Source organism: Pristiophorus japonicus, chromosome 4 (genome assembly GCF_044704955.1).
Source record: "Pristiophorus japonicus isolate sPriJap1 chromosome 4, sPriJap1.hap1, whole genome shotgun sequence".
Classification (NCBI taxonomy): domain Eukaryota; kingdom Metazoa; phylum Chordata; class Chondrichthyes; family Pristiophoridae; genus Pristiophorus; species Pristiophorus japonicus.
In genome coordinates, this window is record NC_091980.1 from 258,718,480 (window position 1) to 258,731,975 (window position 13,496).

The window sequence follows — 13,496 nt, forward strand, 5'->3', positions numbered from 1 at the left end:
ATTAGCTGATGCACTATTATCTTTAAACTCTCTGTCCCACACTGCTTATTTTTACCCAATTCATTGTACTGCTCTATTTCCTTGACTTTTCTCTTTAGATTACTAAAATTCCCCTTACCTGCTCCCACGCCCTTTTTAAGTTTAAAGTTTAAAGCCCTATCTACAACCCTAGTTATTCGATTTGCCAGGACACTGGTCCCAGCTCGGTTTAAGTGGCGCCTATCCAATGGAACAGCTCCCTCTTTACCCAGTACTGGTGCTAGTACCCCATGAATTGAAAACCCTTCCTCCCACATCACTCTTTGAACCACACATTTAAACCTCTAGTCTGTTTGTCTCTATGCCAATTTGGATGTGCTTCTGGTAATAATCCAGAGATTATTACTTTTGAGGTTCTGCTTATTAATTTAGACCCTAGCTCCTCAAACTCCCTCAGCAGAACCTCGTTCTTAGTTCTACCTATATCGTTGGTACCTACGTGAACCACAGCAACTGGATCCTCCCGCTCCCACTCTAAGTTCTTTTCAAGCCACAAGGAGATATCCCTAACCCTGGCAAAGGGCAGGCAACACAGCTTCAGTACTCCCTGTCGGAGCTGCAGAGAACAGTATCTATCTCCCTGACTATACTGCCACCTACCACTATCACATTCCTTTTTACTCCCTCCACTTGAGTAGCCTCAGGTACCACGGTACCGTGGTCAGTTTGCCCATCCTCGCTGCAGTCCTTGTTCTCATTCATACAGCTAACAAGTACCTCGTACCTGTTGGACAAGGTCAAAGGTTGAGGCTCCTCCATCACTATATCCTGGGTCCCCATACCTTCCTGACTCGCAGTCACACCCTCCTGTCCCCGGCCATTGACTAACTCTAAAATACTACTTAACCTAAGGGGTGTGGCTGCCTCCTGGAACAAAGTGTCCAGGTAACTCTCCCTGCCACTTGGAATCCGGCTCAACAACTCTGAGCCGAAGTTCCTCGAGCTGCAGGCACTTACTGCAGATGTGATTGCTCGGGATCTCGTTGCTCTCCACCAACTCCCACATGCTGCAGTTATGACACACCACCTGCACTACCATCGCTATCTAACCTTATTTTATTCATATAATTAGTTACAGTTTTTATTCAAACAATTATTTTTGGTTTTCATTTGTTAATTTAGTTTATTAATTTAATAAAGTTATAGTAGTTAATACTCTTCCAGTTCTGAATTTAATCTACTTACCTAACCTAGTGAGAAAAAGATCTGTAATACTCGCCAACTAATCACCTACCTGCTGTCCTATGAAATGACTCCTTGTTTTTTTGTTTTTAAATCGCCGCTCGGCTTCCTTTATGCTGGTGCTCCCACTCAGATCCGCGCTGTGTCCTGGGTCTTTTCCGGTGCTCCCTTTAAGCCGCTACCTCTGCTGCCACTCCTCAAAGCTTCAGAATTCTATGTAACTAACACTAAGGACATTCACCAAACTTGACAGTTTATTTTCCAAAAGTTTGTCATTAATCACTAATTTAAGATTTAGTTTATTGGGTAGTTGAATATGTTTCACCTATTTTGTAGCAGATTTCTGATTCACCAAGAAAACATCTGCCCACACTATAGCTACATTGTGAGTAAGGATCATTGTTTTTATTTCCAATTTAAAATGCTGGAATTTATTTTCAAGTTTGTGTTTGAAAAAGGGAGAAAATCTTTGGGGGTAATTGAACCCAAGAAAATTTGGAGAAAATCAATTTTAAAAAATTAAATGTATTTTAAGCATTGCTAAGTAAGGAACATGTAAACCACTTTTACAGAACTCATCATCAAACTCTTATTTAATCTATAGTTTTCTAATTGAAAGTAAAGTTGAAGAGCCTGGGGCCAAAATTGCCCTCTGCCTAAAACGGGGTGGTCGCACTACTGTTGACCGTCCGTTACCACCAATATGATTGCAGTTGTAATAAGATCAAAATTGCCCTTTTTTTGTCATAAACGGAGCAGAGTCTTAATTCCCAGTGGTAATGGTGTTTGCACTGAGAAATTCCCCTCTTATCCATTTAATGCAAAACCATCATGCTTACCATGCAGCTGCTCCTTGGCCTTAAAGGGAACGTTTTGCAGCTGTGTCTTCAGTTCGTCTTGACCTTCCTTTGCACAGGCTGGGCGCTGCCCTGGAAGCTCAGAATGCTCTCATGCACTCTGGGCAACAGGGCATGGAGCCTGTGATGGCTTCCAGAGTGTGGCTGCTGTCATGCAGTGTCAGCTGCAGGCTGGTGCTGCCCAGCATCTGGCTCCACTGCAGGTTGCCTCCTGGGCTGCTCGCCCATTATCTGCTGGAGGGGTTCGGCGAACCTGACTCTCCTCCTTGGTGGAGGCTTTTGCTGAGGGGCTTTGTGCCAGCTGTCTTGTTTGCCCTCTGTGGCCATTTCCCTGGGCCTCTCAATCATGCTCCCTAATGATGCCTGCGGCTCTTGCCCGCTGCCTGTGCACCCCTTGCCCCCGGCACCACCTTCCCCTCCGTGCCTCAGTGGTGCGCAGGAAGTGTTGGCCTACAAGCACTTCCCCCATTTCAAGACTCTGCACAAGCGCAGCCTCCTCAAAGTGGCCTCCCTTTTCTACAGCTGAAAGGCACTTCCAGCACTTGGCAAGCAATGCACACTGAAGACAGCAGTGCAAATTTATATAAAACAATGGATTTTAAAAAGGGAAAAAGCTTCTCAGGCTGATTAATAATTCGACATAGAGAAATACTTAAAAAAAAAATAAAGGTGTCAACCTACTCCAGTGGTCTTTCCCCCTCCCCCCAGTCCACATGAACTTCTGTTAAATCAACAAGCCTTTAAGAGGCTCTGGCAGTGTGCATCTGCAACAATGCAACATCAGAAAAAAGCAACTTCACATCGCCAAGCAGCCACACGACTTTGGAAGGGGAATCTCACTTCCTTCCGGGACCTCGGCGGTGCGCGGCGTGATGACACACCAAGAATTCGGTCAATCACTGCCGCGGAAGTGACGAGGAAGAGATGCGGAGCTGCAGACTGCTGCAAGACCACGTCAGAGGAATTCCGATGGTGGCTATTGGACAGGAGCTCGGCAGCCACTGGACTCCGGAGTGTGGCCGACGGGTTGAGGGGCAAACAGGCATTTCTCAGAGAGGCAATTTCGGCCCCCCTATGTTTATTGTTGTGGCTCCAGCCACTTGCTTGCCATTATGATGATGGGAGGATAAAAATTGGAGATTATGTAGATTTTGATCTTGATTTTAGTAAACAATGTCTTGGTGTGTGACCTGAGTCAACCTTTGATGAATCATCTCCATCGTCAGGAAATCTCCCCTCTAGATCTTTTGCCAATGATTTTGAATCTATCACCTCTAGTTATTGACCCACTTACCAGAGGGAATAATTTTTCTCTCTCTACTCTTTCAAATTCTCTCATCATCTTGAAAACCTCTATTAGGTCACTACTTTGTTCCAAGAACAGTCCAAACTTTTCCAACCTCTCCTCAAAACTGAAGTCCTTGATCCCTAGCAACATCTTGGTAAACCTCCTATGCACCCTTTCTAAGGACTTTACATCTTTCCTGAAGTGTGGTGTCCAGAGTTGTCTATAATACTCCAGCTGAAACTTAATCAGTGATTTATAAAGTTCTAGCATAATCGCTTTGCTTTTATATTGTATTCCTCTATTTATAAACCCAAGTAACCTTTTAAAATATCTTAACAATTTCCCCTGCTACCTTTAAGGATTTGTGTATATGGACACCAAGCTCTCTCTGCTTCTCTACACTTTTCAAAACCGTGCCATTTATACTATACTGCATTTCCATATTAGTCCTCAAAGTGCATCGCTCTACTTCTCCGCATTGAACTCCATTTGCTTCTGCCCATTTCACTATCCTGTCTGTCATCCTGAAGCCTATAACTATCCTCATCACGATCCACTCCTTTGCCAAATTTCATATCATCTGCAAACTTTATAATGTTGCTCCCTACACCCGAGTCTCGATGGTCTATAAAAATTGCAAAGAGTAATTGAAAAGATTCCTATGAAAAGAATCCAAATTGCACAGTCTTTGTTCCCTTTCCTGCTGAGACTAGATCCAGAGATACAGGTGCGTCGTATCTGTCACATCAGCATGGGTCCGCACTGTATCTGGCAAGACCCATCTGCCTGCTGACATCACGGATGCAATGTATATGTATTTCCACAGCTCACTTTTTTGGTGGTAAAACAATGGGAAATTTTGCAAGTTTTCTTAAATTTAGGAGGAAATTGTTTTTTTTAATTGATTTATTGCGTGAAAGAAATCCAGACATTTTAGTGGAAATCAGTAAAAGCTTATTTTGATCCCTAAACATTGGGCAATAAACTCAGTCTTTCCCTTGTTGCTATCTGAAAGGCAGTCAGATGCAGTAATTTTCATATTTTTACCAAAGATTTGGATTTTGTGACTGAAATGCTTTAAGCTATTTTCTGCATTACTGATATTCCCACTTGTTTCTATATTTAGTAGAATTTATCTAAACATAGAGGATGAAAGAATTTTAGATTGTCTTCTGTAAATGTGGACGCACACGCTCGCACCTCGACAGCATTTGCATTTATATAGCGCCTTTCATGACCACTGGATGTCCCAAAGTGTTTTACAGCCAGTGAAGTATTTTTGAAATGTTGTAATGTAGGAAACGCGGCAGCCAATTTGCACACAGCAAGCTCCCACAAACAACAATGTGATAATGACCAGATAATCTCTGTTTTGGTGATATTGATTGAGGAATAAATATTGGCCAGAATGCTGGGGATAACTTTTACATACACCCGAAAGAGCAGATGGGGCCTCAGTCTAACGTCTCATACGAAAGATGGCACCTCTGACAGTGCAGCACTCCCTCAGTACTACATTGGAGTGTCCACCGAGATTTTTGTGCTCAAGTCTCTGTAGTAGGACTTGAACCCACAACCTTTTGACTCAGAGGCGAGGGTACTACCACACCACAACTGACACTGCAACTTTTGTACTGCTGTTTGAAAATTAAAATGCTTCTATAGTTTGGTTAGCAATGATGGCCATTTTTAGACAGTCTACTTAGTTCAAAATTTATTCAAATTATCTGAGAATTAACATTTTTAAGCTCTAAATTTCCACTTTGATGTGTTGCTTAATTGAAATGATTACATTTTATTAGCACAAACTGTGTTGAATTTTCCACTGTTATGTGGAAAATAGTATATACTTGCACACTAGAATGGCTCCACATTGGTCATCACAGAGCTTGATGATTATCTGTGACAGAGGACGTATATGCCCATGCTGGTTGTTAAGACAATTTAGTGGCAGAGAAGTGTTGCTTGTATGCAAGTGATGCCTATCAGGTTGGACCACGCTTATGTCTGCTTATTCTCCAAAATGCCATGACTACAACTAACTGCTGATGCACAGGGAATAGATATATTTTTGGGTCTCATGGGAAAGTAATTGCATGCAAGGATGTGTGTATTACACACTATTATGGGATGCATGCATTTAAGTATGTCTTGTAGAATCCTAACAATGGAATTATTACAAAGGTGTAATGCAACAGATTGTGATATCATAATAGTTTGACAGTTGGAAATCCATGATTTCATTACTATGATGTGTTTGAACAGACACAAATCTATTATTCATTAAAATTCTTATGTGGGTCATGCACTCCATTGAAAACTGTTATGTAAACATTTCCTTTAGGAATTCTAATTCTAATGTAAAAACGTCCACTCTTATCTGACATGAAGCTCTCTAATGCACTTTGATGACGCTATAGTAGCATTTCCTATGTTGGTCAGAAGAATGGCCTGTCATTGCTCCTTGTTCTGCCACCACATGTAATGGCCCGGATTTTGCAGTGGTAATGATGATGAGACTATCATCGTTCGCCATCATTACCCCTTTGAAACTGACCGTAACGTCAGGATTTAGCGCATGCATAGATAAATGGGGAGTTCCTGATGTTGCGGCCAGTCATTTACTGCTCCGCCACAGGTTGCGCTGTGGAATTCCCCAGAGCCAGCAATGAGTTGAAATCGCATATAAGGACAAAAACTTCCCCTATTACTCTGGAATATCACTGTTAAATTCCCCCCACCCCCCCAACCCGGAAAAAGTTAAGCCTTGTTGAAAGAGATGTTACTAGGTTTTAACGGTGTATTGACTCCTGAACAACCGTTCTGGCCCTGAAAAACTAATTTTATATTTGTCAATTTTTTTATTGATAATGATTTAAATATTTTTGTTTAAGTTTCTTTGATATTTCAGCTTCTACCTTAATCCTACCTGTATGTTGCAATCTTTATTTTGCTCTCTAAAATTTATAAAAATTAAATTAGAATCTGGCATTTTACTTCCTGGTTTGTGTCTCAGAATTCTTCAATGTGATTGGCTGCTTAGCCAGCTTGATGACAACACTGTTACTGGACGTTGGACATTCGCCTGATTTGTTGCCAGTTTCAAACAAAGGTCGGACAGCTGAAATCGACGCCACAGAGATCACAAAATCTTTGTAGGCAGCTTTCTTAGAGGTCAGCTGTGAGCTTCATCACTGACCACAAATTATGGATGATTATCTTTTCCCTACAAAGCACTCAAAATGCATTCTGAAAATATTTGCCTGTCTTTTTTTTTCATTCACTGAAATTTCTAATGTCCATAGTTATGTTTTAAACAAAATCAAAAAATGACATTTCACTAATGCAATTAAATTTATCTATTAGAATGTCTCCTTTTAATACCATCACTTTTTTTTTGCATGAAAGCTTTGACCACTCCCTGGGCTTAACACTTGATATTTTTGTCCAGAGCTGTGATTTAGTAGCTGAATGCAGATCGTGCAGTCTGAGCAGGTGCATTGTACCCAATTTTCAGGATGCATTGTACTATTCAGTCAGCTGAAATGCTGGAATGTTTCCCTTTAACTTCACAGTTTCTGCTATTGTTTCTCAAAATTATTTTAAGAAAAGCTGGAGAACAAATCACAATTGCTTTATTTAGGTAAAATTATGCAAGTGTGGTGGGGCGATAGAACCAGGCTGTGATGACCTCTGTTTCCCTGTCATGCGCCATTGTCTAGCTGGGTGACCGTGAAAGGAAAGGGAATACACGGGTTGAGTGGATAGCTCAAAGGTAAAGAGGTAGAAATGGGAGTGAGGGGGTATTGAGAAGGTGAAAGACTAGGGGACATGATGGGGGAGAGGGATGGAGGAAAATGCAAGTGTTTTGGAAGAGAGGGGAAGGGAGCCGCTGAGTGCAATGATGCAATCCCCACCGAGAAATGCAGCTCATTGTCAGTAGCAGCTCCTTTTCCTGACATGGCATGCCACCCATCACTCCTCGCCCAAAAGGAAAAAAGCAGAAGCAAAACCACTTGCATTCCTTTAATGTAGGAAAATGTCACCAGGTGCTTCACAAAGGCGCAAGGATAAAAAATAGTTACCAAGCAAAAGGAGACTGTGAGGTGACCATAAGTTTGATCAAAGAGGTGGGTTATAAGGAGGATCTTGGAGGAAAAGAGAGAGCTGAAGAGGCAGAGGGTTTTATGAAGAGAATCCCAGAGCCTTGATAGCTAACGGTCAGGTAATTAATCACATGTTTCTATTCAAAGAAGAACAGGGAAGTTCTCCCAGTGTCCTGGCCAACATTCATCTCGATGAATACCTAAAACAGATTATGTGGTCATATATTTCATTTCTGTTTGTGGGAGTTTGCTGTGCACAAATTGGCTGTCACATTTCCTACATTAAAATAGTGACTGCACTTCAAAAGTGCTTCATTGGCTATAAAGGGACGTCCTGAGGTTGTGAAAGGCGCTGCATAAATACAAGTCTTTATCTTTCTTACTTCTTCCTTTCCTTTTTATGGCTTCTGGAAGATGTATGTTTTAGAAAGATACCCTAATAAACCATTGTCTTGTTTATTTTTAAACCATTGTGAAATAATACATATTTTCAGATTGAGGTTTGATGCCAAATTCCAGTTAAATCTCCTTTTGCACTGGTAGCATTCAGCTTTGAAACCTACAGATTGAATGCTGTTTTTGAACTCTCGATCTTTCTTTTTAAAATAATGCTTAGGTTTCATAATATTGTACTAAGGAGCTGCATACTTGAATTTATTTTTTCCGTGACTAGTGATACTGTGCAGCCACTTCCTGAAACTTGCGCCGATTACATCACTCCAATGCACATTTTCTGATATTAAATTTAAGTAACTACTAATTTTGTTTCAGCTGTTCTGGGTCAGCTAGTGTCAGGCTTGAAGATGAAACCATTTGATGAAATGGAATCAGACCTTAGATGGTGAAAATACATTGTAGTCCATTAAGCCTACTCATGGGCAAAACTGTAGCCCTGGCATGGCAGCTGGACTCATTTGCTTATAAATTCATTCATTTGGTAGACCTGACCATTGACTAATCCAAAATTGATCTACACAGCTCCTTTAAATGAGGGGGGACTTCAACCTTCCCTTGTTGATGAACAATGTATGATGACCTAATGAAAGGAGTCAAGAATATATTAAATTGATTTGTTTTTATTTGAGATGAGAAATTGGGGGAGTTGGAATTAAGAAAAACATATTTGAAAATAGTTGATACAAAATCTGATATGTAGCTTTGACAAGATTTCAAAGTCTGATTTTTTAAAAATTGTATGTATTTCCTGGGAAGCTTGTTTTTAATTAAACCTGGGGAATGAACAGAGTTGAACACAGTAATCTGATCAATGTATAGACTTAATGCACAGTGATAGCCAATCAGAAATGTTTTTCTATTTGCAGTTTGTTAGTGTCATTTTATGTAGTCATTACTATCCAATCAGCTTTCTGCTGGCTGCTGACATCACTAACTAGCCTCTTCCCTTCGGTGGATAGCTTCATTTTCTGAGTGTTTTGTGCTAAAATGGAGGCTGGTTTCTTGCCTTAAGGAACAGCTTGTTCTGCTGGTATAGGCTAGATGTTGACATGTAACAGACCTGGTAGCAGGATGGTGGTGGATGCAGCCAGTTCAAATGGGCCTTTCCAGCCCACGGGCCTTCTACACTTTAGAGGTGGGTTGTAATGTATGCAACAGTGGAATGTTACGCTTGCTTACCTGTTCGTGCAGAGCTTTGTGAGGTGAGATTAGAAATAAAGGAAGTGCGCTATTTATTAAGTTTTATTAAAGCTTCTGTTCCGTAAACAGTTTTTTGTTGCTTAAAATAAACGGATAAACCTGATAGTCTGCAATTGTTGGATTAGTAAGACTGCTTGCGTTCATTGAAGCATTTCATACCTATCTTGAATCTAGGTTTGCTGCTTTCTGCTGTCACTGTCCCATCCCCCAACTAAGCATGCTGATGTGAAAGGAAGTGAGGTCATTAGCCTTTAGAAGAGATTGTTGGGGGCTGGGCACTAGTCCAAGTTTGGCTCTTCACGGAGGTTGTTTTGTAACAGAACTTTTGGCTGCTTATATATTAGTCTAAAAGCTGCGCAGTCTCAATTAAATCAATTCTACTTCATTTTTTAAAAACTCGTCTGAGATCTTTAACGCAATATATTTTGTGAATGCTTGCATTAATGATCAGGGGGAATCTAGATGTGTATTGTGCTGAATTTATTTACAGCTTGATGTGTTTTGCTTGTTTTTTTTTAAACTTTTGGAATGTTGTATACAAGATGGGACCTATCCAGGAATTTTAATAATTAGCCAAGTATTTGAAAGCTACTTTTAGAATTTAGAATATTATTAGAAAAGGAAGTTTCCCTGTTTTTATGATTCAGGTTTATTGGATGTATGCTATAATATTTTCACATTCTAGTTGTATGTGGTATGATCTTTGTACGTTAAAACTACAGCGCTCCACATATAGGCAGATGCTAAATACATCATTTTTTTTAAAAAACTACCATCATTCATTAAAAAAATGTTTTTGCACCAGAACCTAGTTTCATAAATGCATAAATGTTGTACTAATGTTGGTGACTTTTTTGGATTTAATTATCATGAACCTAGGGGCAAAGATCAGAGGTCATAAGTTTAAGTACACAAACTGAGTACAGTCCTTGAAAGTAGCTGCTGCAAAAACGAATATTGAGAGACTTTTTTTTTAAATTGTCGGATGTCGGAGGTTGTAGTTTTAAAACACTAAAGTATTTTGTAAGATTTGTTGTACACTGCCGAGCCAAAATGGTATTAAGCAAATACGTTGCTGTAGTGTTTGCTAGTTGCAAATCTGATGTGTTGACCTTTTTAAGTTTTAGTTACTTTCTCAGTCCAGGATGTGGACAGCATTTACCTAATTTGTGGTCAGAAGTGGAAGTAGCCTTATTGCAAATCAAAATGAACACATTTCTCGGAATAACCATGCAAATAACAGCTAAGCTGTCAGGAAATTTTTGAATCAAGGTACAAATCTATTTAGAAAGAATGTTATAATTAGTGGTGTGCAACATAACTATCTTTTCAGACATTTCTCTAAAGAGCAAGTGTTTTGGTGCAGCATGATATCCCGCTACAGGTCCTAGCAATTTCTACACTTCAAATGTAGAGTAATTCGTAATTCCCGAGCACTGCAGTTTTGCATAAAATATTTTGGAGGCAATGAAAATATTGGTTTCAGTGTGGCATTTCACACCATTCATTCATTCATTCATTGGGTGTTTGTATTTATTTACTCTGGTTTGAACTAAAAGAATTGTATAATGACTTTATTCAAATTGAAAATTTATCAGAAAAATAATTGTATTGTGCTGATATGGTTCTAAGGTCAAAAATCATCATCGTAGGCAGTCGCTCAAAATCGGGGAAAACTTGCTTCCACTCTAAAAATGAGTTCTTGGGTGACTGAACAGTCCAATACAGGAATTATAGTCTCTGTCACAGGTGGGATAGACAGTCGTTGAAGAAAAGGGTGGGTGGGACTGGTTTGACGCACGCTCCTTCCGCTGCCTGCACTTGGTTTCTGCATGCTCTCGGCGATGAGACTCAAGGTGCTCAGCGCCTTCCCGGATGCACTTCCTCCACTTAGGGCGGTCTTTGGCCAGGGACTCCCAAGTGTCGGTGGGGAATGTTGCATTTTATCAAGGCGGCTTTGAGGGTGTCCTTGAAACATTTCCTCTGCCCATCTTGGGCTCGCTTACCATGTAGGAGTTCTGAGTAGAGCGCTTGCTTTGGGAGTCTTGTCAGGCATGCGAACAATGTGGCCTGCCCAGCGGAACTGGTCGAGTGTGGTCAGTGTTTCGATGCTGGGGATGTAGGCCCGGTCGAGACACTAACGTTGGTGCGTCTGCCCTCCCAGTTGATTTGCAGGATCTTGCGGAGACATCATTGGTATTTCTCCAGTGATTTGAGGTGTCTACTATATATGGTCCACGTCTCTGAGTACAGGAGGGTGGGTATCACTACAGCCCTGTAGACCATGAGCTTGGTGGCAGGTTTGAGGGCCTGATGTTCGAACAATCTTTTCCTCAGGCGGTCAAAGGCTGCACTAGCGCACTGGAGGCGGTGTTGAATCTCGTCGTCTATGTCTGCCTTGCTGATAATAGGCTCCCGAGGTATGGAAAGTGGTCCACGTTGTCCAGGGCCACGCCATGGATCTTGATGACTGGGGATCAGGTTTGTGGAGGATCTTTTTGTCTTGCGGATGTTTAGTGTAAGGCCCATGCTTTCTTACGCCTCAGTGAAGATGTTGACGATGACTTGGAGTTCAGTCTCTGTGCGCAGACGCAAGTGTCGTCTGCGTACTGTAGTTTGACGACAGAGGTTTGGACGTTCTTGGATCTGACCTGGAGACGACGAAAATTGAACAGGTTCCCACTGGTTCTGTAGTTAGGTTCCACTCCAGCGGGGAGCTTGTTGAGTGTGAGATTTTGCTACTTGTTCTCTGACCCCATGTGCTCTAATTTATGTGGGGTAGTTTTGTGCAGTAGATGCATGCTCATTAGGAACTGGGTTGAAACTGTCCCAAATCATTCACACAGTTCCCCCACATTTGATATTTAACAATGTTCTGTATTGTATTTGTTTCATTGTCCCTGGTATCAAGTCTGTGTAAAATCGCTCAAAACTTGATGCTGCAATATATTTCTTAAAGGTCATCCATCCAACATCGGTTTTTGCAAGATGCTATCGCCCATCTCCGGATATAGTTTGGAAACATTTTATTGATTTTCAGCCCATAAACTGTAAATTCTATAACTCTTATCGCCTCCGATCCAAGGAAGTGAGAGGAGTATCCATCCTCTTGCTAATGTTTAAGATTGTCTGTGTATTAAGTGCAGGTTGTCTCAATGTATGTAATGTCAGTAAATGCAACATTAAAAGGTTATTCATTATGCAACAAAGATGTTGATTTGCCTAACAACCTCTATATTTATTATACATTGTTTTGGGAAATTTAACAAATTTTGTTAGTTAAAATATTGGAGTAAAGAAATTTGCCATGATTTAGCTCAAATGACCAGTTTGGTTTAGTGTTAACAGGTTGTGCGATCCATTTCCTTACAAAAGATATCCTTTCACCTAAAAGGTGAATTTGAATTCAGGCTGGCCTCACCTTTTTTTCTGTATGCACTTATAAAGCTTTGTACCACATACTCAAGGCATACCAAAGTGTTTCATAAACAATTAATTACTTTTTGGAGTACAGTTACTGTTGTATAGCTAAACACAGCAACCAATTGCACAAGCAAGGTTCCACATTTAGCAAATTAGATGAATGACCAGTTGGTCTGTTTTTGGCAAATTGATTAGGGTAATTGTTGGCTAAAATTCTGGGATAACTGACTGGTGTTCTTTGAATAGTGCCATAGGATCTTTTATGTCCATCTGAATCACTGGAGCAAGCAGAGAGGGCCTCATTTAGCATCGCATCAAAAAGACAGCTCCGACAATGCAGTACTCCGACTGAAGTGTCAGTTTAGATCATGTGCTGTGGGGCTTGAACCCAGTATTATGACTCTGGGGGATGAGAGTTTCCTCTTTTGTAATATTTCTTACATTGCAACAGTGACTACATTTCAAAAGTACTTCATTGGCTATATAGCATTTTGCCCGGCCTGGAAATCGGCGTGCTCCTGGCCTGCAAGACCATCAGCAGGCCGGGGCCATCAGGGGGAGCAGCATACGGCGGCATACCACTGCAGAGAGCAGCGCATGCTGCTGCAGGAGGGCGATGGCTACGAAGCCAGGTCACTGATTGCAGTGCGGGCAGGCACAGCAGGAGGAGCGAAGGAGTGGCAAGAGTCCGTAGAGGGAAGTGACTGAGGTCCAGGAGAGGCGTGAATCTGGGGCCCAGATGAGGCAAGGGTCCAGGGGCAGCACGGGCTAGCCCACAATGCGATATGTGTGCGTGCTCGGTCTGTGCAGCAGAGCTAATCTCCAGATAGTCTTGGGTAATCCTTGCCACTGGATCAACATAAGAACATAAGAATTAGGAACAGGTGTAGGCCATCTAGCCCCTCGAGCCTGCTCCGCCATTCAACAAGATCATGGCTGATCTGA

General features: G+C 41.3%; 1 protein-coding gene across 5 annotated transcripts in view; it reads left to right on the forward strand.

Moving 5' to 3' along the window:
• LOC139263376 (serine/threonine-protein phosphatase 2A 56 kDa regulatory subunit gamma isoform) overlaps window positions 1-13,496 on the forward strand; it is a 181,448-nt gene that overhangs the window by 66,736 nt on the left and 101,216 nt on the right. Inside the window, exon 1 of one of the 5 annotated variants that reach the window (XM_070879381.1) lies at window positions 8,861-9,063. The exons of the other annotated variants lie outside the window; for them this stretch is intronic. Coding sequence (XP_070735482.1) covers window positions 8,970-9,063 — 94 coding nt within the window. The 5' untranslated portion in view covers window positions 8,861-8,969. Of the gene's footprint in view, window positions 1-8,860; window positions 9,064-13,496 lie in introns of those variants that run through there. 5 annotated transcript variants of the gene reach the window in all.